At 38.8% G+C, this 23,432-nt stretch overlaps 1 protein-coding gene across 5 annotated transcripts in view; it reads right to left on the bottom strand.

Moving 5' to 3' along the window:
- SMURF2 (SMAD specific E3 ubiquitin protein ligase 2) overlaps positions 1 to 23,432 on the bottom strand; it is a 59,750-nt gene that overhangs the window by 14,241 nt on the left and 22,077 nt on the right. For all 5 annotated transcript variants that reach the window (XR_016459065.1, XM_090121851.1, XM_031598783.2 and 2 more), the window contains 9 exons: positions 19,041 to 19,079; positions 17,434 to 17,542; positions 10,499 to 10,632; positions 9,312 to 9,377; positions 5,623 to 5,707; positions 4,258 to 4,341; positions 3,301 to 3,503; positions 3,067 to 3,151; positions 250 to 408 (listed from right to left, as the gene is read on the bottom strand). Coding sequence is in view for 4 of the 5 variants with exons in the window: in XM_090121851.1 (XP_089977977.1) it covers positions 250 to 408; positions 3,067 to 3,151; positions 3,301 to 3,503; positions 4,258 to 4,341; positions 5,623 to 5,707; positions 9,312 to 9,377; positions 10,499 to 10,632; positions 17,434 to 17,542; positions 19,041 to 19,079 (964 nt within the window). In the remaining variant the exon portion in view is untranslated. The remainder of the gene's footprint in view (positions 1 to 249; positions 409 to 3,066; positions 3,152 to 3,300; positions 3,504 to 4,257; positions 4,342 to 5,622; positions 5,708 to 9,311; positions 9,378 to 10,498; positions 10,633 to 17,433; positions 17,543 to 19,040; positions 19,080 to 23,432) is intronic.

Genomic DNA, 23,432 nt, shown 5'->3' with positions numbered 1-23,432 from the left:
TTTGGTTTGTTTTGCTTTTTGGTTTGTTCTGCAGTGTTGTTTGTTTCTTTTTCTTCTTTTCAGTTTCGTTTTAAATACAAGAACAATCAAACCATCTTTGCTACGTAACAGAGCAGGCTGGCAGTGTGTTACAGAATGTCACTATTATGCCTCCAGTACTACTTAACAGCAATACAAAATCCAGTACACCTCAAGAGTCACTTTCTTTCCTCTATCATATTCAACACGTGCTGGAGACTTCAGACTTACTTTAAGACTAAATGCAAGTTAGCAGATAGCCGTGGGTCTGTAAACTGCGTTGTCCTGTTGTTATGGTCAACAAAATAAACTCTGCCTGTTGCTGTATTTCGGATCTCCCATCCAGGAGGCAGTGGACCAAGCTCTTCACAATTGATGTTGCTAAGATCCCTGTGAAAACAAATATAAAATGAAAAATACCTCAGCATTTGGCCTCTGAGCCAAACAAGTGTAAATGTAACAGAACAATTCCATGAAGTCTGAGAAAATGTATTGTTTCAGAAACTTGATCTGTTCAGCTGGAATCTCTACTCCCAAGATGCAAGCCCACCAAAGAAAAAACACACACCCCAGAACACTTGCTGTAAGGAAAAAAAATCTTATCAAATAGCCTTCCTTTGTACAAACCAACTTCAGATGTTAAATTAATAATGGCTTAAAATAAAAATAAAGGTCACTGCCACATTTGCTAAAATGGGATTGCAATTCTACACCAACTCTGACAGAAAAAGTTTTCAAAACATCATTAGTCATGTAAGGAGCTCTGAATCACACATCAAAAACCCCTACAAAACAGATCTGCATTTGGGAAGAGTTGCACATTCCATGGAGCATTACACATGGGATGTGTGTATGCCACAGGTGATTTTTGCCCCCAGGCCCTCAATGCTACTGGGAAGAAAACAGTTTTCTAACAAAATCTTTCAAACATTTTAAAAAAACGTAAGCATAATGAGCAATGCAGAGAAACCCACACTGGGCTTAAGAAAATTCTGCTGAAAACAGCATGACTACATTGTCTTCAGTGAATCTCTGAAACAAAACTATTAGTTTTTAAAAAAATCAACAATACACATTTTGATGCATATAAGTCACACTTCAGATTCCACATACTGCCAGGAACGGTACTTTCTGAAGGTACAAGTCCTCAGATCCCCCAGTATCCTTCAGGCTGATGGGAGGAAAGAGCTCAGGGATGGAAGGGCTGAAAAGATGCAGCCTGTAGGGATTCAGAGAGCTGAGAAGCTACAAAAGGAAATAGGAGGCCCTGGGCCTGAGCTTCTGCTGATACTGCTCATACACAGCGCTGAACACAGCATGAACCACAAGGCTTTTTTTTTTTTTTTTTTTTAGCAACTGTGGTATATTAACATAAAAATACAGTATTTCTTAGAAATGACATAAGCTGTCTCCCTTGTCACTGCGGCTGGTACATGCAAACAGCCAAATTTTGTTCTCAGAGACACACAGTTTCTGCTGCCACACCTAAGAGCAGCATTTTGGATTTGGTACATAATTATTACACCACAAGATTTAGGAAACTTAATTTTCTTCATCTCTTAATATACCTTGTAGAGAAATCTAGTCTCTACTTTTATATGCTACGCAAATCATGTGAACAAAACCTTCCTAATGCACAACTGTCAGCTCTGTTGCACTCTCAAGGCTGAAGATGATGCATCATAATGAAGAATAATTTTATAAAGCAAAAGTAGTACTAAAAACAATTAGAAGAATCATTTGAAAATGCAGTGAAGTTATAACTATGAGGCACTTTAATCCTTCCCAGGAAATCCAAAATCCATTTCCATGAGAATGAGCACCAGCAGCAACTGACGGAGCTGCTACAATTCTCATCAAGGCCAAGAGTGGCTGCCAACTTCAAACAGCACATATTTAAAAAAAAAAAGCCACTGAAAATTATTGCCTCTTAAAATCCATGGCCGGTATTTGTAAAGAACAACCAGAAACTAACAATGTTTTCTGTTATCCTTCCTTCCCTCAAACACATCAGAAATAAAAATGGGTACAATCACATACAATGAGTACGTATGCAATTGCATACATAAATAAAAGATACTAAAGTAAAAGAACTCTTCAGATTTATTTTCTATCAAGTGTAATATATCTGCATGAGAAATAGCAGTTGAATATTTAATCATAGGTTAGCCTCTTTCAGATTCTCTACTTCTTTTCTTCTCAAAACTCCCAATTTACAAGTTTCTCATTATCAGTGTGAAAGAATACACAACTGCTCTAAGAATATCCACGCTAAACAACTACAAAACAAACATTCATTTCTACTCTGTGAAAGGAAACCTGCCATAAAAAAGGAGCTTTTGTATTTTGACATGGTTGCTATTACACCCAAATGGAAAAAAACTCAGTTTTGTTTTTTTAAACATCCTAGCTCACCATTTCAGCCTCCAGGCTACTTGTACCTCAGCATCTCCAATTAGTTTCTTGAAAATGTAGTACATTTCCCATTCCTTCAGTAAATTATACATGGTAGGCTGAATATTGGACAGTAATTCTCACAGCCAAGTCAATTTAAGGTAATTTGATTGTAGGTATAGTTCACTACAAATACTGCATCTTAAACATCCAAGGCATCTACCAGATTTTCCAGGTTTCCCATTTGTCTGCTCCCCTATCAAAAAATATCACATTTGTCTAGCACATTTGACACAGTTTGTTCTCCATAAACAAACACTGCCAATCTCTCAGGTCTCATTCACTTCAAACATGGAATTAAAATACAAAACAACCTAGTTTTATCTGAAGGACCTAGATAAATCTACATTTTTGGAAGCACTCAGGTTCTACTTTTTGTTTAATTACTTTGCATAATATTAAAATCTGGATTTGGCTGAATTTCATACAATTAACTGATTCCAGGTGTTGCATATCATTTTAAAACATCATTGTTCAAATAATTTTTTTAGGGGCCAACAGGCAAAAAATAAAATACTGCACAGAGGGCTCCAAGGACAGCATTGGGAACTGTTTTGATTCGATAACTTGAAGATACTTTCAGCATTTTCTTACCTTGGTACTCTTGGATCATGCCACGTACTAACACCAGTTTGAGTATGCAGAAAATATACCTGACCTTGCTGAGTCGTCCTTTGCTCTGTGAAATCAAGCCAAATTAATAAATATGAGAATATGTAATACAAAAAAAATCACACAGACTGATTACCCCAAAGTGATTTAACACACAGAAGACACAGCCCATTTTCCCAGTTACCTGAAATATCTAAAATTAACTAATTTACATACCATAGCCTTCAGGTAAATCAGGAGGTGTGTGCAAGTGTGTCCTGCTCATGTAATTCCTGTGCCTCTGTGACCTGACCCTCCTCTCTGCCAGCCGGGGATCTGATGACTGCCCACACGTGGCACCATTTGTTCCCGTAATTGGAGTGTTCTCATCCACAAAACAGCTCAGTGGTCTGCCTGGACTGGAGTATTCAGATGCTGGCCTGTTGGGAAAAACATGAAAATTACTTGCTTTCCGTACCAGAATTAATCAACATTTTTGTCACCATTAGTTCAGATAATATGAATTAAAAGCTGGTGTAGAGACATTTATGTATGACAAGCAACTAGAGTGCTTGCTGAAACCCGTCCTGCAGAAATCTGAGAGGAGTCGTGGCACTTCCAGGCAAGATGGCCTCCCCACTGTCCTTTATATGCTTTTGTCTGTCAGTGTTACTAAAAGCTTCATCTAAAGGCTCTCAGAAAACTTTGTGGGCTGCAGAACAGAGCAGTCGAGCCCTGGACCAGGGTGCCTTGATGATGGGCAGACAGCTGTCCTGTGCTTGCTGAGTTCATCCCAGAGTAATCAGTAAACCTCTTCACCTACCCTACGGTCTGACCTAACACTTCTCTGTATGACGTTACAGGATCAAGGTCACATCAAACGCTCACAATGAGCAGTTCCCATCCTAAAAAAAGAGAATGCTGAGAGTAAAATCATTATTATTTTATGAGCAGCACATAGCCCAAGCTTCCTCACCTTGCCTTGATAAGCCTCAGAAATCTATAATATCTCATCCCTTTCAAGGAAGTGCATTAGACAGGGATGGTGGAAATGGGCTACGTGTTTGCTACGTGTTTGCAGAGGGACTGAAATGCAGAATACCTCCTGGTAGACACTTAGACTTCCTTGTGGCCAGTGTTCCACGTCAGCAGACAAACATTACCATATGCATGGTCTCCTAAACAACTTCTTACCGTGTTGGTCGTTCCCACTGAGTTGTTCTTGTAATATGATTTAAATACTGGATCCTTCCAGAAGCAGTTCTCCGTTCCTCCCACCTACAATTCAGACATGAAGAGATAAGGCAATGAGTAGTATTTAACCAGGAAACCAGGGCACAGAATGTTTCCATCATAAATGCCAACTCAGGAAGACTTACTATAATGAATCATGTTAGCTGAACAAGGTAACAGGAAACAAAAGAAAGTTCAACCCTGAATTACTTTTACATGCTTTTCCCTTAGAACCAGGCATATTATTAACAATATCACACCTTCTTGTTCAATAAATATTTGAGTCTTAATTACATTCAAATAGCCACTGAAAAAAACTTCTTTTATTTTTCTAAACTTAATAGGATCAGCCGTCAAAAGTCCTCTCATAGCACCTTCATGCAATGCTTAATTTCATTTAAAAAGTCACCTTCAATTAAGAAGGCTTTTTCATTATTAGTATTTTTGCACTCCAAAATACATGAGGCTGTAAAGCTAACTTTGCATTCACATAATTAAATATGTGATATTTATACAGTGAGCATTTTTAAGTGATAGTTTAAAAGCATTTTCAAAAACACTCTTGACTTCCTCAGATTCTAAATTAATAAAGCACTGCTGCTTAGAACCTAGATGACGATTTACATTTTAAAGCTCATCACCTGATGAGTTTGTCCTGTCTTTATCTGCCAAGAATCACACTCAGAGGTTCTGTGCTTGCTCTGAAAAAGTTGATGACAACACCAGAACCTAAAACAGAGCATATTTTTGTATTTGCAAAACTGTTTTAGGTGTTAATGATGTTATTAACTCTCCCAGGGAAGAATCAAAATCCCAAGCCCAGTGTTTGGGAGGTAAGGACAGCAAGAACTCAGGCTCCATTATCTTTTCCAATCATGTTTTCTTCACCATGATTTACATGAAAGAAGAAAAAGCACAATTTTCTACCACAGTCTATACAGCTGCACAGCTCTGTAGAAGACAGCCAGGTCTGTGTGCTCACTGCACTGCTACAGCTAACATATGGATGAAGTCAATTTGTTGACAGTGATTTAACATAATATTAGTTTATCAATTCTATAATTTAGAAGGTATGTTTTCATAAGCATATTTAAAAAATGCATTTATGCATATATGCCACCTCTTCCTGTTTTCCAAAAAAGAGAGGGGTCAAACCATAAACTATTCTGTGTAACCTTGCTGGCTAATTTACTGCTCCTAAATTTGAACCTGTAGAACTCTTGAGTGTGAAAACAAAAATGAATTAGCCCATTTATACTTTGACTTCCCATTACTGCAAAAGTCCGTGGTGTGAATTGTATTTGGTTGATGGTAGAGTCAGCTTACCCATCTGGTAAATCATTATCAAACAAACGACTGCAGTCCACGACTTGTCCTCCTGTGCCTATTCGGTCTCTGGACTGAAGACTTACTATTGAGATAATAAAGGAATCATTAAAGATATGACATCTGCATGTGAATTACAGGTACACTTAAAAAGAGAAACAGCACAATTCAGAGGACTAAGCTGAACCATGACTTGTATATTTTTTTTATTTTCCACAGGTTTTCACGCATGTTAATAATCTACATATTATTTAAATAGATATAGTTTAAAGCATATGAATGCAAGTTAAGGCAGGAAAAGAAGTTCACTCTGAAGCTGTCATAAGCTTTTCCCTGTAGGAAGGAAACTAACATACCAAGTTGTCCTGATGGACAGAATGGCCCTGGCAGCAAGTGGGCTGTACTGTGTACTGCTAGGGCCAGGACCTACTGCTAACATGGTTTTGACTCCTTACCACGCATTTTATGTGCACATGATAGTCTACACACACATACAAAACCAAGCAGAACTGAACTGCTGGAAGTGCTGTGTGGGTTAGTTACTTTCAGACATTAGTGGTAGGAAGTCAAACCGACACTCACGCAAAGCAATGCTCAGCACCCTGCAAAGTTCTGTCCTCAGCAGAACCAAACTGCATCACTACTGGCTTTCTTTTAAAAATGTTTCCTTGCAATGAATATTTATGTCCAAAAATTTTGTGCATAGTACAGTTATGAAAACAGATTTCTAGGGGCAGTCTTTGTTCCCAGTATCATAATTAGCAAGTGTCTAATCTGACACCTTATGACACGCATTGCTGTGGATTACTTTTTAAGACATTTTGTTTTGCTTTTAACAATAAAATGACTACTTAAAAACTAAATCCGTGCTGTGACACATCTCTTGAGGTGGCATTACTGTGCCTTTGGACAGCTGTTCAGACTCTGTCTACGTGCAAAGTGGAATAAACTTCCAGACCTTAATCTATACTCACCCAGATCACAGAGCTAAGCAAAGATGGAACACCACCACGTAACTTTTGCCAGAGATGCTGAACTGTCAACGACAGCATGCTTTGAAGCTTAAGATTTTGGGCCTTCACCAGACCAACCCGGGAACCCTGCAGCACCTGCTTGCCTTACTCCTGATCAGTATTAACTCCTTGTCTTCCACATTCACCAACTCCACACAGTAACTTCTTAGAGCAAAACGTACCTTACATTTAATTTCAAACAGTATGAAAACTTACATTACGTATTTATTCTGCAACAAACCCACACATCACAAGTTCACGTTGTTGCATGTAGGCAAGGTTTGGCAAGCAATACACACAGACAAAAATGAAACTAAACAAAGGCAATTACCTCCTCTTTGCCTACGTGAGGACCAAAATTTGTGCACGGCTTCATTTTGTAATGAGTAAGGACTCATTTTTTCTGCACCGCCACATCAGAAATAAAATGGTGGCACAGAAGACAGCTGCAAGATTAAGACACAGTTCAGGTGCCCTTTGCATCCACTACTCAAAAGTGTCCCCCTCTTATTCCCCCCTTTGAAGACAATCCCAAATATTTAAAATAAAGTTTTTCTTGCTCCGTGACCCAAATTATAAAGCCATATCCATTGTGTACTTGATTTGTAGGGTTATTATCACCTGAAGATATCAATGACATTTTAATATTGTTTTCTCATTTGTCATAGCCTCCTCATTTAAGACAATTTATCATTAAAAGGGCTGGGAGTACACTGACATCTTATTCTACTTTGTTACTTAACGTTAAAAGAGTTTTCCGCCGTGTAACAACTGCAGTGGAACCACCTGACTTACTCAGGCTCATTCACTTATCCATCAAAATTATATTAGTGAAGAAAGATTAAAATGTAAGAAGAGTAATAATGACATTTCCAACAAAAGAGACAGGAGTCCCCGCATTTTGCTGAGCGTGCACTAAATTAAAACACAGCCACGACTGAGGAAACCTTTCTGATGATAACAGCATAAAGCACAACATACAGGGGTGCTCTAACAGTCTCTGCAGTAACCTAACAAGCTGTGTTGGTTTTTTTTTGTAGGTTTAATGCATGACCCAGCAGCTCCTACTAATTAAGGACAGCCCCAGCAGCATGCCATATGAACAAATGCTTCTTTGGCTGTACCACTTCTCACAACCACATCAGCTTAAGCCGACTGGTCAGTCTGGTTTCTGGCCACCTGGCTGACAGCTGCTTATCTGTGCCACGTCTCTGAAGCATATGCGCCATGCCCACACATGGCATTTGAGCCAGGTTTGCTTTGTGGCATCCCAGCAGCCTTGAGATCTCTCTGCTTTGTATTTTGTTTCCTGTTTGAAGCACCCACATTAATACTGCTGTTCTCATGACAACGAGGATGCATGCTGTGTACCTCTGGAGGGCAGCATGAGAGCATGTGACAGTGTGAGGGCACAGACCCTGCTAGTATCATCATGCCTGAAGGATGGCTGCAGGCAGGGGACATCTCTGCTGCTTGGAGCAGGCCCTGAACAAGCCCTCTCCTTGGCTGTGCTCAGATTCTTCTGAAAAAGCACCTCAGAAAAACAGAACAAAACAAGCCACACAGATGCACACAGCCTGGGTGATCAGGGGACCAGCATACTGGAGCAAAAACTAAAAAGCAAGCTGAACTGCCTAGAAAAATGTCTGGTTTATCTTCTATTCTTTTGTGCAAGCTCACATGGAAAATGTAATGCTCAGGAATGGTCTGAAGCATCAGCAGTGCACCTACAATTCCACACTTCTACCACCACTTGACCCTACTGTGCCACCTTACTCTTATCTGAATACCATGCAAACACTTACAGATCAGATGCTAGACTGATTAAAGGAACATGATGAGATAAAGCCATAGGTATTATTCAACAGGACCTAGAGGAAAGCTGATTGTTTTCTCTGGCTGACAATACAGAACGCTGTTTGGATATTACTTGAAGCAGGAATTGAACATAAAAGTGAACATGCAAACTCACTTTTTTCACCCCTACCTCCAAAAACTCTCATTAACACTTTGCCAGAAAGACTTTTTCTCCTGATCTACTTTTGACTTATGGAATTACCTATTCAAAACACTGTTCTCTGAAACAACTCACAGTCCACCAAAAGGTTAATGAAGTCATTTGTGGATGCTTTATTTTTTCCAATTTGTCAGGTTTAAGAAATTATTTTTTCATTCTTAAGTTATTTATGGCTGACAAGCAATGGAATGATGAAGCACAGTTACCAAGACTGGTGACAGGCCTGTTAATATCCCAAATGAATTGACCAAATAGCCCCAAACATAAACCCACTGTTGCAACAGCAAGATGTTCTAATCTTGCCCAAAACATACAGGAAGCACGACTTTGCTGGAGCTCTCAATGGACAAGAAGTCTGTAGTTCAAGGATTAAACTGCTACTTTTGCTTACTGAGAAATTCAAATAGTTCCTAAAACTTCCTAAATAGTTTTCATATGATCTCTGTAGCATCTTAACTCTCCCAACACTTATTAGAGTATGTATTTTATTTTTACATTTGGTAATTCTCTCCATACACACTTTTATCTTTAGGTCCAAATGTCTCTGGCACTAGATGCTGAATTTAAAAAATAAATTCAGAAACCTGATGTCTAGGAAGGGTATTTCTACAGCTACTGTTCAGCTCCAAGCAAACTAAAAGATTAAAAGCCTCACTTACCTACTATCTGTCCTCTAACAGTGTCATTGTCATTTGGCCCAAGCTTGCACAGATCCAATCTCTGATCTACAAAACAAGGACATACAATAGGTCATGCAATATTTTTATGTCTTTCAAAAGCACTCTGAAGTATCATCAGAACAAAATTGACCTGAGCATAAGACAGTTAGGACTTCCAGAAGCAAAATTCAAGAAGGGAGACAAAATTAAAGATCTTGAGACCCAATTTTCCATAATTCTAAAATAGAAAACAAGTTTCTGAAACATCTGCCCTACTTCACAAAGCTCTGTTAACAGAAGCTTATTTCACATTTTAGTCCCTTGACCAGCAGCTGTCATGAGGAGCTCTCAGTATGCCTTCTCACAGCAGAGAGCCAGCTTGCAGAATCAACTCATTTGTTACACACTGTCTCAGTAGAACTTCATAAAACAGAGCAAAATGTAATGTACTGAAATGCTGATGTAGTGAGAGAGATTTGAAAACAAAAATTTCAGTTGTCACTTTATCAGCAGGGAACCTGTTTGAAGTAAACTCAGAATGCTCCTCTGCCAGCAAGTCGCCTTTTTTTAAAAACAAAATGACCTTTATTGGCAACCACTAATTTTCCATCACAAACGACATGCCAAATTTTGTTCACAAGTTAGAATGCATCATGACTGATCGGTGCAAACGATTATTAGGATATTGATGAAACAGGATCTTACCTGCTGATTAACTTTTTCAGAAGTAAATGCAAAGCTGTGTTATAAAACAACATTTTATGACTGAATTTACTAAGCTAATTTTGAAGAGCCAGACATTTTAAACTACAGCTTTTCTTCAAGAGAGGATTATCTTTCCATTTATCCTGTGCATTTTTGAAGGTAATAAAAAGGAAACTTGAAAGTAATAAGAATCTGTCTTTCTTCAAAATTCCAACACAGTAAGTTCAGTCTTGACAATGCACAACCAGGCTGCTGCACTGAACCTCCCACTGCTTTCATGAATTGGGCAAAAGAACTGGAAAGCCAACAGTAAGTTATGTTCTCTAACCTACCCATCCTCAGCAACAAAGCACAGTTACAAACTACCTTGGAATGTACGAGCTTCATAAAAACCAACACAAACTCAATCAAGTGTCACTCTTTAACATTTCTGCACACAAGACATTTGAAAGAAAAGAAACACTAGCATTTAGCTTACTTACAACCAGTGTCTTTAAGGCGGTTAATTGCATTTGAAAGAAGTCTCACACAGCCCAGAAAACCAGCTCCCTGCTTTTTATGAATTTTCTTGTGATTCCACACACTGATCGTTATTGAATCCGATTTCCCAATATACCTGAAAAATGTGAACAACAGTACTGTGAATGACATTTACTGAATACTTTGAAGATGCTCCAGAAATGACCTCAGGGGAAAAAAAATTATCAGCCATTACATGAAAAACTGAACACACGCTTTACTAGCAAGAACAACTCATCTTCAGATGTGCACATAACACCGCAATGAAAGCGCGTCTCATGAAGGAATTTACTTGAACACAAATTGATCTAAAATCCTGATTCTGAACAAAGGTACTCATAAGAATCCAAAGTCTACTGAAAACTGTTTAAAACAGCATCCCTGACAGACTGGCCTGGCCTCTGAGACTCCATCTCCTCAGGGTGATGAACATGCTTTGATTCATGCCTACATTCAGCCTAATGGAGAACCACGGCAATGCTTGTGGAGGATGCATCTGTTAGCAGTGCTAGCACATTCCAGATGCCAGGACAGAAACAGTTCAGCATCCTTCTGCAGCATTTCATCTACTGCTTTTCTCAGGCCACTCTTCCAGCCCCTGGGAGTGCAAGTCACCCTACCGCTCTTATGAACTCAGCACTCAGGAAAACAGAAAGTAAACCCAGCTACAAACCTGCACTCAATGAACCTTCAGGAAGCTATCGACTATTACTAAGAAAACTCCAGAAATGCCCAGTTTGAAGCACATATCACTTCACAAGTACGACCCATTTCATGAAGTTTATAACCATATCTTAGTCAATAGATGCCAGGCTCCCCTCCCATCTCGACCTGTGTCCTGCCAGCACTTCTACTCAAATGCTCTGAGAAACCCAGATCTGTGCCTCACCAACTTGAGGAAACCTGCACACTGTAGGCTATGCATCTTTGCTTCTTGTTTGTTTGCTTGAATCTTTGCTCCTCTGAAGCAACTGCTTTGTGAGCTAGTCTTGGTTTACAGAGGACAACTTTAAAACACCGATGATATACCAGTTATTGACAATACTGAATAATATTAGTAATTTTAAGTCAAAGAAAATTAATTTGTATCTATGCTTAGAAAATGAGAACTGCTCCCAGATCACAGATTCTGGCCTTCTGTAGTTGAGTTCCAAGTGGGACCTCTGTCTGTTTTTGAAGGAAAGCTAATCAAATAATTCAGCCAGTTCCTACATACCTCTCCCTCAATGACAAAAGACTTTACTGGCTTCAACACATCTGAGTAATTTCATAAAGATACAAATGATACTGTCAAGGTTGGCAAACCAAATAATTGATCTAGCTTTCACGGTTAAAAATTATAGCTCTGATCATGTAAGCTCTCAATTAACACTTCTTCCTTTTTCTTTTATGGTATAAAACTCAAAGCAGAACTTTGAATTTATTTTTTTTTTAAAACCACCTGCAGACAGGGACTCATTCAAGAAACAGAAGACAGACAAGCCCAGCGTAGACACATACACATGAATCTGTTTTAAGATGACAACAAGTGCACAATTAAAAAATAAATAAAAAAATATAAAAAATCCACAACTGACACAAACAAAATCCAAGTTTTTTGGAAGAGTAAACAGATTACATAGTACAGGTTAGATTTTTGGCCTTACAACCTTGACAATGCCAGTTTTGCATAGAGAAACGAGATGAAGATGGGTATGCACGTGCACAGTTGCAGTCTACAATGTTTCATGTACTTAAAATAAATTCTTATGAGAACAAGCTAAGCGCACTTAAAAATAAAGACTTATCATGACCTGTCTTGAATTTTCCAGTTTTCCTTGTTGCTTTAAAAAAGTCAAAGGTATATGGTTAAACACAATTTCACAATAGAACAGTTTGAATAATATGCAGAACAGCTGAACATACAACACCGTTTCCAAGAATTACTGAAACATTTCAGGGTGAGGTTCTCATGGCTGAGATGCAGACAGTAAACCATCTGTACCAAACAGGTGAGGACTTACTACACAATTACTTTACCTACTGTGATTTTTAACCTAAAAACCTGGCTGATTCACTCGTTTAAAGGAAATAAGCAAGGCAAGCTGCATTCACCAAATGAAAAGAAGAAAAAGAAACAAGGAGAAGAAATAGCTCAGTAACTGCTGGTTGGCTTTATAGGGAAATGCTGCATCTATGTTTCTGCATAATTTCAGGCATGAAAATATATGGCTGCATTTAGAGAATGGTGGTAGGACAAGCTGACGTTCCCAATTCATTTGGTGGGTAGGTTACATTTGTTTTACATCATCTGGCAATAAAGTTCCAACATAAGCCTTAGTTAGCAATTTTATTTGTTATTAAAATAGAATGTTCCAAAAATTAAAGTGAGCAAGTTAAATGAAACAACTTCATTTTATTGGATGCTTCTCTTTTTCTCCTTATATTACTTGTTCAAGTTTTTAGAGGCTTTATTTATTTATTTTTGAAACCCCACTTCATCAGCAATATCAATTTCACTGCTTAAATCCTTCAACAAAGATAACAAAGATAACCATATTAGTATTAATGAAGTGGAAATGTGGAAACTCAATTTCTATGCATGTTTTGTTAACTACGGAGCATCTGGTGCATATCCCTGCATTTCCCTGATCTGTAAAGTTAGGGCTTCGGATAAGAATCACATGTTTGGAAACGTTATGACAACTACCTATTCTTAGCACTTCCACTTCTAGACAAAAATCATGTAAATGCCAGGAAGGTGCAAAATATTTTAATCAAATGTACCACATAGGGACAATTGTTACTTTGTCTAAATAAATTTATCTGTGCCAGGACAGTACTCCTCCTGTGCCAAGACACCACGCTCAGGAAGGTTTGGTACCACCAGCCTTTCAGCCCCATGGCACTGTACACATTTTCCCCGAAGAGTTCAGCTTGGTAGAGAAGCAGAATGAAGAAAGTGGAAAAAAACTATTCCTGAAAAAACACATCTCTTCCTGATCACAAGCCAGATGTATTCCCTCCAGAAAGAGAGAAAAATGCAACATCAAGAGGAATGAATTCAGGCTTGGAAGCCAGGAATTCCCTGCTTCTAATCCATGCTGTCACTTAGGCTTTGTTTCCTTTTATGAGCTGGACAAATTATTTAGTTTGTTTCTCTGTTTTCCAATTTCTGCTGTTATTTTTTTTTCCACATTTGTTTTTCTGCTTGTTTTAAATATAACAGTAGTGTCATGCTTTGAGTTATCAACTGTTTTCATGCCGAAGGAGAAAAGGGAGAAGAGAAATAACAAAAAATGTCATCCCAGATTTTTCCTCTTCTCCCCACCCTGACATTGCTCTCATCCCTGGGAGTAACTGAGGGGTATTCTGAGCCTGCAGCACCAAGCCAGAGGCTGGGGCAGGAACACAGCATGTACACATGGCACTGGCTGCCTGCCCTCCCCCTCTTCGGTATGACCCAACCCAACATTGAATTAAGCCTAAAAACACATTAAAGCAGCTGCACCAAGCAAACAGCAGGCCAAAGAGCTTCTACTGCACAACAGACACACCTCAAAGGTTCAGCAAAGACACACAGATCTGCCGTGCTTGAGCTGGAACAGCCAGATCTGCCAGAGCCAGCAACACTTCCACCTGAATGCAGAGGGCAAAAGCTTCACCACATCAGTCTAAACAGCCACATCAAGGAGACCAGACTGTTACACGGTGATGGCAAGGGAGAGAGGTGATTCTGCTTGGGGCAGTGCTGCAGCTTGACGAGGCAGAGGCACAGAACAGCACTTGAAGCTGCAGCAAGGAGATGCTGGGGAGTGGAGTAGTCACAGGAGCTGAGAGAAGCTACAGTGAATTGGAGAGGTGCAACAAGGAGGAAAAGCCATGAATCCCTGCTAGAATCTTGGGGTGCAGACTGGAAGGCCACAGAGCAAGGAGGGGCCAAGGAGCAGACTATGGCACAAATATCTTTTAGAGGTTTGCTGTGCTATAAGGGTAGAGGCTGACAAAGAAGGCTGGAACAGGCTAGGGAGAATAGGTGAGAGTGGGAAAGCTGTGGGAGAGACTGCAACTGTGGAACAAGGGTGAGGAAGGGAACAAAAGCAATTGGGTATGGTTTAAATAGCATTTTAATGCTTTTAGTGCAAGAAGATGTGTAGACACAAAGTCTGGTTATTCGAAGCCTTGAGAAGAGCCCTTAACAATAGGGAAAGCACAAACAAGCCTGAAAATAAGGAAGGGAATACATCCAGGGCAAGTGTGGTATTCTGCTAACGTTGAACTGCATTCAGATAGCAACTATTTGGTAATTTCTTTCTGGAAGGCATCCCACATTTCCCCCTCTACACACACCCATCTAGACTTAAGAATCACAGCATCTAACTAATTCAGCTGCTTTCTTTCACAATAAGAAATTAAGGACCATGTAAGGCAAAAACAAAACTTTTTTTGTTCTTTATAACACTAAAGAATTCTTTAAAAAAAACTTATACAACAGAGTATCTATTATGCTGAATCAGGTTAACAAAACAAAATTCCCTTGGACTTAGCCAGCTAATTCAGACATTATTCCATAAACACACTGCAATAGATCCATCTTAGTGGGCCATTTTCATATGCTATTATGTGATACACAAGATTAGCAGCAGTGTTAACCTGTTACACAAATCCCATACAGGGGACTTCAATGAATGCAATTACAAAGAGACAACTTTACTGCATGTAAACCTACTGCAGTCATTCAAAAATGGTAGGAAGAAAAGCAGGACTTAAGAAAAAAAAATAATCTACATAACTCCACCTTCCTCTGGTGGATTTCCTATGCTTTGTGGTGGCAGAAGCAAGCAGGCATTCTGCCACCAAGACTCTATGGGTTATGCTTGGTGTGCAAAGTATTTCCTGTAACAGTGGAAGTGTTGTAAGTCAGACCAGCGTTCCCATGCAGTGGTGTGTAGTTAGGGTAAACATTAGAGAGTTTTAAAAATCTAATATAATATTGCTTTCAAAGAATGAGAAAATTAATTCCTGCAGCCTACAAGGTCTTCCATCAGGTGCTTGGCAGTAGACTGGTTACTATTTTTAGTAATTTTTTTTTTTCCTCCCCAAAAGGAAAAGTTCATTACCTAATTCAGACAAAGAGCTGAGACCTGAAACTAAGTATATTAAAAAGTTATCTTTTATTTTAAGACAGACAGTGAGCTGTTGTAGCTCAAACAATTGATCCTTTATTGCTTTTTCAAAGAGGAACTGAAGACTAGATTACTGGTATTTATAAATGAAAAAAGTTTCCAAAGAGTAAAGGATGACCAGCAAGACAAATAACAATAAAATGGGATAAATGATTATGAAAATTTTGAGAGAGAGAGGATTACTTTCAAATTACAAGGCTTGCCACAACAATGAATTGTACTTTGGATTAGAAAGGCTCTGTATACTTCTGTTCATTAAAGAATTGAACTGCTGGAATCAAGGACAGCAGTTATCCCTAGAGAACATGTAATTTATATTGAAAATAATATCCCAACTAAGCAAAATCTAGTCATGTTCAAAAAAAAAGTGTAAATTCCTTACAACACTCTAGCAGGAGCTCTTCCCCAAATCTCATAAACATACAAGTTAAGCATGGAGACAGATACCTGTATCTGATTAAGAGCAATTTGTCACCAGTCACCAACAGAAACAGAAATGAGGTGGAAGAATGAAATGAAGATCTCGGAACCTTTAAGGAAAACTGTGCATTTTAAGTAACATGCACAATTAATTTTAAGTACTGCAACACAGGGATGGCCCAAATCTGCCTCAACAAAATGTTCTGCTAGGAGCCCCTTTTCTATCTCTGTTTTGTATAAAAGAACGTAGACTGTGATCACAGTCTTGATTCAAAGCTAAGAATGCAAAAATACCTTCTCTTCATCCTTCCTTGAAAACTGCAACCAAAAAGGAGTTTTTTTCAAAAGGTTTTACTGTTTGTTTTTTTTTTTTCCATTACTCTTACAGCATATTAACTTCTTTCCTCATTTCCTATGTCTTCTGCTCCTTCTCCAAAATTCAACCAACTCTCCAAATCATGAAAACATGGAGCACCTACAGTCCCTTCTAACCCACACCTGTCAATGGCTTACTTGCATTGTCACCACTTCAAAGTAACAGCTTTGGCAGATATGTGGGGGCCGTGGTGAAGACAGTTTCAACACAGAACACAGATATGAAATAGTCATGGGAGAGAAAAAAAAAGACCTAACAATGCATTGGAAAGAAAGAAGGACATGATGAGGCAAAACTTTTCACTTCTCTTCCTCATTTTCAAGAAAGAGAAAATACACAGATAAAAAGGACAGAAAATATATAATGCATCAATATATGCATGAGCACAAAAAAAATCTATGTAGAAGTTTTAATAAACCACATTACACCAAATATTCCATGCTTTAGAAAAACAGAAAAAAACACAACATATACATGCCATACTGATTATACTGCTCAACTACACAGAAGGATGCTCAAGCAATGATAACAACATAAGAATTTGTAATAAAAGAGCATCTGAGACAGAAAATGGAAAAATGAACAAGAAACAGAACAGGAAGACAGTATAGTACTACAAAAAAAATACGACGAGCAGTTCGAGGGAAATACTATTACTGACTTCACTGTACAGGTGTCAATATACAATATTACTATAAGATCATACTACAGTACATACAAAGCACGTTGCAGACATCATCACTAGAAAATCAAGCACAGCATTTAGATTTTGAGGGAAATGAGAATGTGATTTTGACAGATGTATTTTTCACCCAAACTAATAAACTCTGTGATATTAGCAAGGCTGTCAGTAGGACAATATTATGAACATCAGATAATTTCTGTGTACTTTAGAGGACTGCACTTCAAACCTTTGGTTATCACTGTTACCACCTACAGGTCATAATGCTGATTCCATTTTGGATCAAGTGTATTCTTCACAGTATCTGTAGAATGGCATTGGCCAGATCCGTCCACCACAACCTTAGCAAATGGATCAGGAAGTCCTAAGAGAAAGGAAAAAATTAGCAAATGAATCAAGATGCTTCAGAATCCTAAATCACTGCTTTTATTTTTAAACATACATACATTAATAAAAGCCATCTGCAAATTTAAAAGTAAGTCATATTTCTTGACTATGATATAAAAGAATTGCACGATGTGTTAAGAGCTGGATATGGCTAGATTTATAAGTTATTCCACACAAGTTTCTCTCAGACTCTATCACTATCAAACACCCGGGGGAGGATGGAGGGAGTCTTTCTGTGAAGCCTCTGAACATCTTAATTTCCTTAATTCAGGACTGGGTAAGTTTTTGGTATATGAAACATTCAACAAAAGATAGGGAAAACAGAACTGCACTCTTCCTATTTTAAAGGCCAATTGTAATCATTTTTTTAGTTGATATTTGTATTAAAGGAAATCATCTATAGCAGATTATACATGCTATGTATACCATTTGAGATCATCTTTGTTTTTCTGCTCGTTTCCTGCTGCATTTTCTCCTATCTTAGTACCTCAGAAATTCATAGCACAGGTTCAGCTGCTAACAAAACTCCATGCAAAGACAGTTACTGGACTACACAGCCGAGGGTGGGAAAGAAGCAGGACCAGAGCAGTCTACAATTAGCTCTACTGCAACTGCTGTCCTGAGCTATTAGCTGACCCCAGAAGGGATGGTCCCACCACTAACACTGTTTTTCCCTCACGCTAATTCCTGCCCTCATCTGCATGCCCAGTGACTCAGCTGCAGGAATTGCAGAGGTGAAACATTATTTGCTTTTTCTGTAGTGTAAGGTTTGCACCAGCTCTGCTTCCTCAGGTGACTCAGACAGAGTCAGTCTGGCACCAGTGGCCCAGAGCTGGTGCCAGACATGGCAGATGGGGATAAAGGCAATGCAGGCAGGCAGGGAGGGGCCTCTTGGGATCCATGGTGCCGAGTGGCTTAGCTGCAGTATGGAACTGTTCTTTTCAAAGCTCAGGTCTGATCTCTTGAATTCTTCCTACCCCCAACAAGAAGGCAGCAGGCAGGTGATGTGTGTGTGCATGCCTACAGAGCCAATAACATTCCTGTCTGCCTTCTTCATCCTCTTTATTAATTAAAATATAATTTCAGAGTACGTAAGTATTATGACACAATTAATAATTGAGATGCACTTATATGTCTGCTGGACAAAAAGTTCTTATATATTTTAAGTACATGACACCAATGCTGAAAAACGTCATTTGCTTGAGAGAGTAAATTTGTTTCCCAATCCCATAAAAAAACAGACAGAAGAGGAGAAGGAAAGCGTTAATGTATTTTGGTTTTAATTATTATTATGAATGTTGTGTCATCCAAGAAAAATAAAGTAATCAAAAGCCCTGAAATAAAATAGAACAAAAACATTAAAGACCCCTTACTGCAACCATCCAAATACAGCAATCACATGCAAACAGGGATTTACAGAACTTGCATAATACTTATCCCAACTATAAATGTTTAAAACTTGAACAGCTACTTACGGAAAAAGTCCTTTTTCACCAAGTTTTTTGCACACAGTACTGTAGAAAAACAAGAAATGTAAAATTAAGTTTCTGGTTATTAATACCAACTGCATTAATTTACTTGCCCAGCATACCAGAAAATCCTGCTCAAAACAACAGGAACGAACATAAAAGAATTGTGAACCTACACCATTTCTATTATCATGTAAAATAATTCCGGAAAGCTGAGCCAGAAGTGTCATCTTTTGGCAGTTCACCTGTGGGTAGATTGCAGGGAAGCCACACAGCTGTGCTTTCCCCAGGCAGCAGCCTTGCACCTCGCATGCATTTTTCTCCCTGGTGCCAACTGGAGCTGTTCCTACCTTTACCTATTGAGTGAACCAGATCAGTCCTAATGAGCTCAGCACACGGGGGCACAAACAACACAAGCTCTTCTGCTCTGTTCTGCAGAACACTCACAGCTTTCTGACCACAGAGGAGTGCACGAGGTGGCCTTGGCTTTTTTCTTATCTTACATGTAGAGTAAATACGTTTTTGTTTTTTTTTTTTTACCTGAAAAAACATCAGGGTGGAGCAGACTGAATTCTAACAGTAGAGTTTCAATAGCTCCAAAAATATGTATTATTGTAGGAGCTGAACATTTTGGGGAGCTTTTCTGATTATGTAAATAGGAAGGAACATCTGCACTTCTCCACCAAAAATACCAAGGGGAAAATAAGAATGGAGTATATAAAAATGGAGGTGAAAAAATACATCTATGAAAGGAGACAACTTTCATATAACAGTGCCAAAGTACACACAAAAGACTTCTCACAAATTGCACTGCTGTTCAACTACACACACTTATTCATTATGGCAGGTTTAGCAAGCAGGAACTATTAGATTCCCCTGCAAAACACTAAAACATTTAATGGGTAACACAGAAAGATTCCAGAGTATTGAGTGATAAAAGAAAACATGGAAGTATGTGGATGGAATCAATGCTGTAGAAGACTCCTCAGCATAGGATTCCTTTTGATATATTTTTTTAATGAGACCTCCAATATTTGTCACTACCAGGAAACACAAGAGAGAAAGGAGCACCCAGTCAGAGCACCACACAGCCACCAACCCCAAGCACTTCAGGCTACAGAAGATCCCCCACAGATCCCCCACATTCTCTCACACGTCACGGATACTTCCACAGTGGGGCAGAGAAGCACCATTCTGAATAGCTTTGATGCTATTCAGTCCAAGATACATATTATTTTATATCAATGGAATGAAGGCATTCCCAATTTTTATGTGGCCATGTTCATAGAGATAATGATTTAGTGAAAGCACTTTCCAAAGGAATTCAGCACTGTAAAATCTCACTAAAACTCTGCTCAGGTCTAACAAATGTCTGTGTTCCACAGAACAGAAGGGGATATTCATTAATGACTGCAGGTAGTCATAAAACAATCTTCTGTGCATTGGCATACACTATAGGAAAGGCATATGTAAGTTCCCAGGAAAGCTTCAGCAAATTAGTTTAATGCAACGGGATGCTAACAACAATAGTGTTAATCTGAAGTAAAAGGACTGGTGCCAGGTTGTTATCAGTTGTTCCTTCTAAAGATGAAAAGGGTCAAGAAATAGTTTTTCAGCTCAAAGACGCAATGGGCCTCCTAAAACATTCCTGTATTTAAGGGATTTTCACCCAGTAAGTCTCACTATAAACAGCCAACAAATGGTACCACACTGATAACGTGCCAAACACGTTCGGTACTGCTGATACCTGGAGTTCAACATGTGCAACAAGAAGACTGTAACACCACAGCCTGCTCCACGAATCCATCAAATACAGTCCGCAGGATGATGCAGTAAAACCCCGCAGGCCTCCAGATGCCCAGAAATTTAACCACTGCTCCATTTATAAGCAGCTGATAACTTAAAAGACATTGAAGGAAATAGATAATAACAGAAACTTAGAAAAATGCACCTGCAATTCCTTAAGATTTTATTAAAACAGGAATATCCTCAGCCCGACAGCTGTCAACAAACACCGCTCACCCAAGGCATCTTTCATCCAGTGGTATAAAAATCTTCATATAAAGCAGATGCTTATCTAGATGGTCACTTTCTTAAATATATCAGAAAATTACTACTTGCACAATTTCATCCACTGCAAAAAATGGGATCTGTCAAGTGAAGCCAAAGATTTTAAATGACAGCTCAGGCAAAATTCATCTACAGCCCAGTGGGCAGACCATATGCTCCAGAAATTGCAAAATGCCCCAAATAAAAGAGATTTGACGAGTCTTTTCAAATAGAAATCAGAAGGTTAATGGATTATGAAAACTTGCTTTCAAAATATTAATCAATTCTGTCAGTGCAATCCACCCAGTGCCTCATGTTGCACAATATACAAACTAATAACTGTTTCCCCAACAATTAGCCATTAGTGAAGAGACTCATAGCATGGCCCAAGTTTTCTCCTTCTAGTAACCGCACTGATTCTGACTAATCAGACTTTATTCTGCCTTTGTCAGCTTAGCAAACAGGAGACACACTAAGAAACTGTCTCTTAGGTCCACCCTGTCTGCCAGGTATTTCTACGTAAAAAAAATCCCAGCAGCATCAGCTCAGTTCTAAATGAAACAATCTTCTTCCATGTTTGGAGTTCCAATCTGCCTGCATAAGTTTCCCACCGACAGAAAACGTTCTGTGGTTTATGCTCCATTTTTCTAACCATTTCAACACTGCATTAGACCTGTTCTGAATATTCTGATAACCAACTGATTAATAGCTCCCTGAGAATAAAAACGAAGGAAGTTCGGTTTCCTATGGATTGATGTTTTACTGTTGTCTGAAAGCTGCAGCTGAAGCTTTTCCCAGTGGCAGGGCACTCACATGGCTGCTCTCCCACGCAGGCTCTGCAGTGGTCTACCAACACCTCATCTCTTGCTGCAGCTTTTTCCTCTCGGCTCATGTCACTGCGACAGGTCTCAGCAATTCTCATGAAACTCACAGGGCTTACTTATCTTTAAGACCTCTATCCTATGTAAAATTTCAGCCAAAGATTCCAAAAACAGAAAGAACCAAAGAAAGGTTCTTTATTCCTTTCACTTTATTCCTCAAAGAGCCAAGTGCAAATGCTGATTTGAGCCCCACGCAATGAATGAAACGCCCACCATTACCAGATCTATGCAGCTGTACCACTAACAGACCTTCTACAGGCACACGTGGCCACAAAAGGACATTATTTGTTTTAGAACTAATATGTACAAGTAACATTCTTATTAAAATTATTTATAATCTGAAAAAAGTACGAAGCTATTTAAACTTGCACTGAACTTTTTCAGAAACTAGAATACAAACCAGCACCCATATCTATCAACACTGGTTTGAAAAGGAAGGAGGAGCACTGTACCAGCAGTGCATCATCAAAAGACATTAATGGCTTCCAGTACACATAAGTAGATAAAGCATTCATTACAAAATATCAGTGAGTCAGTGGATACCTATGTTTTGTATTTATTACAGACTTCCTGGGAAGTCTACAGAAAAGAGAACACCACTATCCCAACATGAAGGAACAACGTTCACGTGCCAAGACAAACACACACATACATGCTGTATGTTCAATGCACATCTCCTTATCATGCCTTATAATCTCATTCTACATATGCTGTGGACAACAGAGATTGTCAACATTACAAATTATATTAATTCTTATGCTATCTTAATGAGTAATTTTTAAACGTGTACTGGAGAGATTGATATTTTGGAGGAAAGGTACAAGAAGAAAGGTAAGAAAATAAGAAGAAATCACAAATGTCCATGGAAGCAAGCAGAAGGAAACACATGATCAATGCATTTAACATTCAGTACGTGACTTAGTAGGAGAACAATGCCCACCTCCCATCAGGCACTGCTGAGTGAGCACTGCTGTGCCAGTGGCAGCCCAGAGCTCGGCGGAGGAAGAAAAGGAGTAGGTCCATAGCTAAGGCTGTGTTTACTGATGTTCTGTCTTTTCAGCATCATCACCATTGTGGAATTAATTCATTCCTCTCCTGAGCTCAAGTTTTAGCACTGTAATTTCTGGGTGTATTTTTTTTGTTGTTGTTTTTTAACCCAAGGGCTTTTCTCCCAGAAAAAGTGCTTATTGCAGAACATACGGAACACAAGGGATAGAGGGGAGAAGGACAAGCTGCCTATCAATTTCTACCACAATAGTTCATTTTGAAGACAAGTCTTTCTTCCCCCTACAGAAACGGCATCTTTTAATGAAATCCATTAACATTGCTTTTTGTGATCAGATCCCAGTTGTTTGCATGTAATACGCAGTGCAATACAATCACTAAAATAAGTCCCAGCTGTAGAAACACAATGCTATGCTGTTGCTAATGCGTGTTTTACTGATAATGAATGGTCGTCTATGCTTTA

This window comes from Phasianus colchicus, chromosome 20, assembly GCF_987193195.1.
Source record: "Phasianus colchicus chromosome 20, bPhaCol1.hap1.1, whole genome shotgun sequence".
NCBI classification, from domain to species: Eukaryota; Metazoa; Chordata; class Aves; order Galliformes; family Phasianidae; genus Phasianus; species Phasianus colchicus.
The sequence above is the reverse complement of the archived record's forward strand: the minus strand, read 5'-3'. Positions and strand labels throughout refer to the sequence as shown.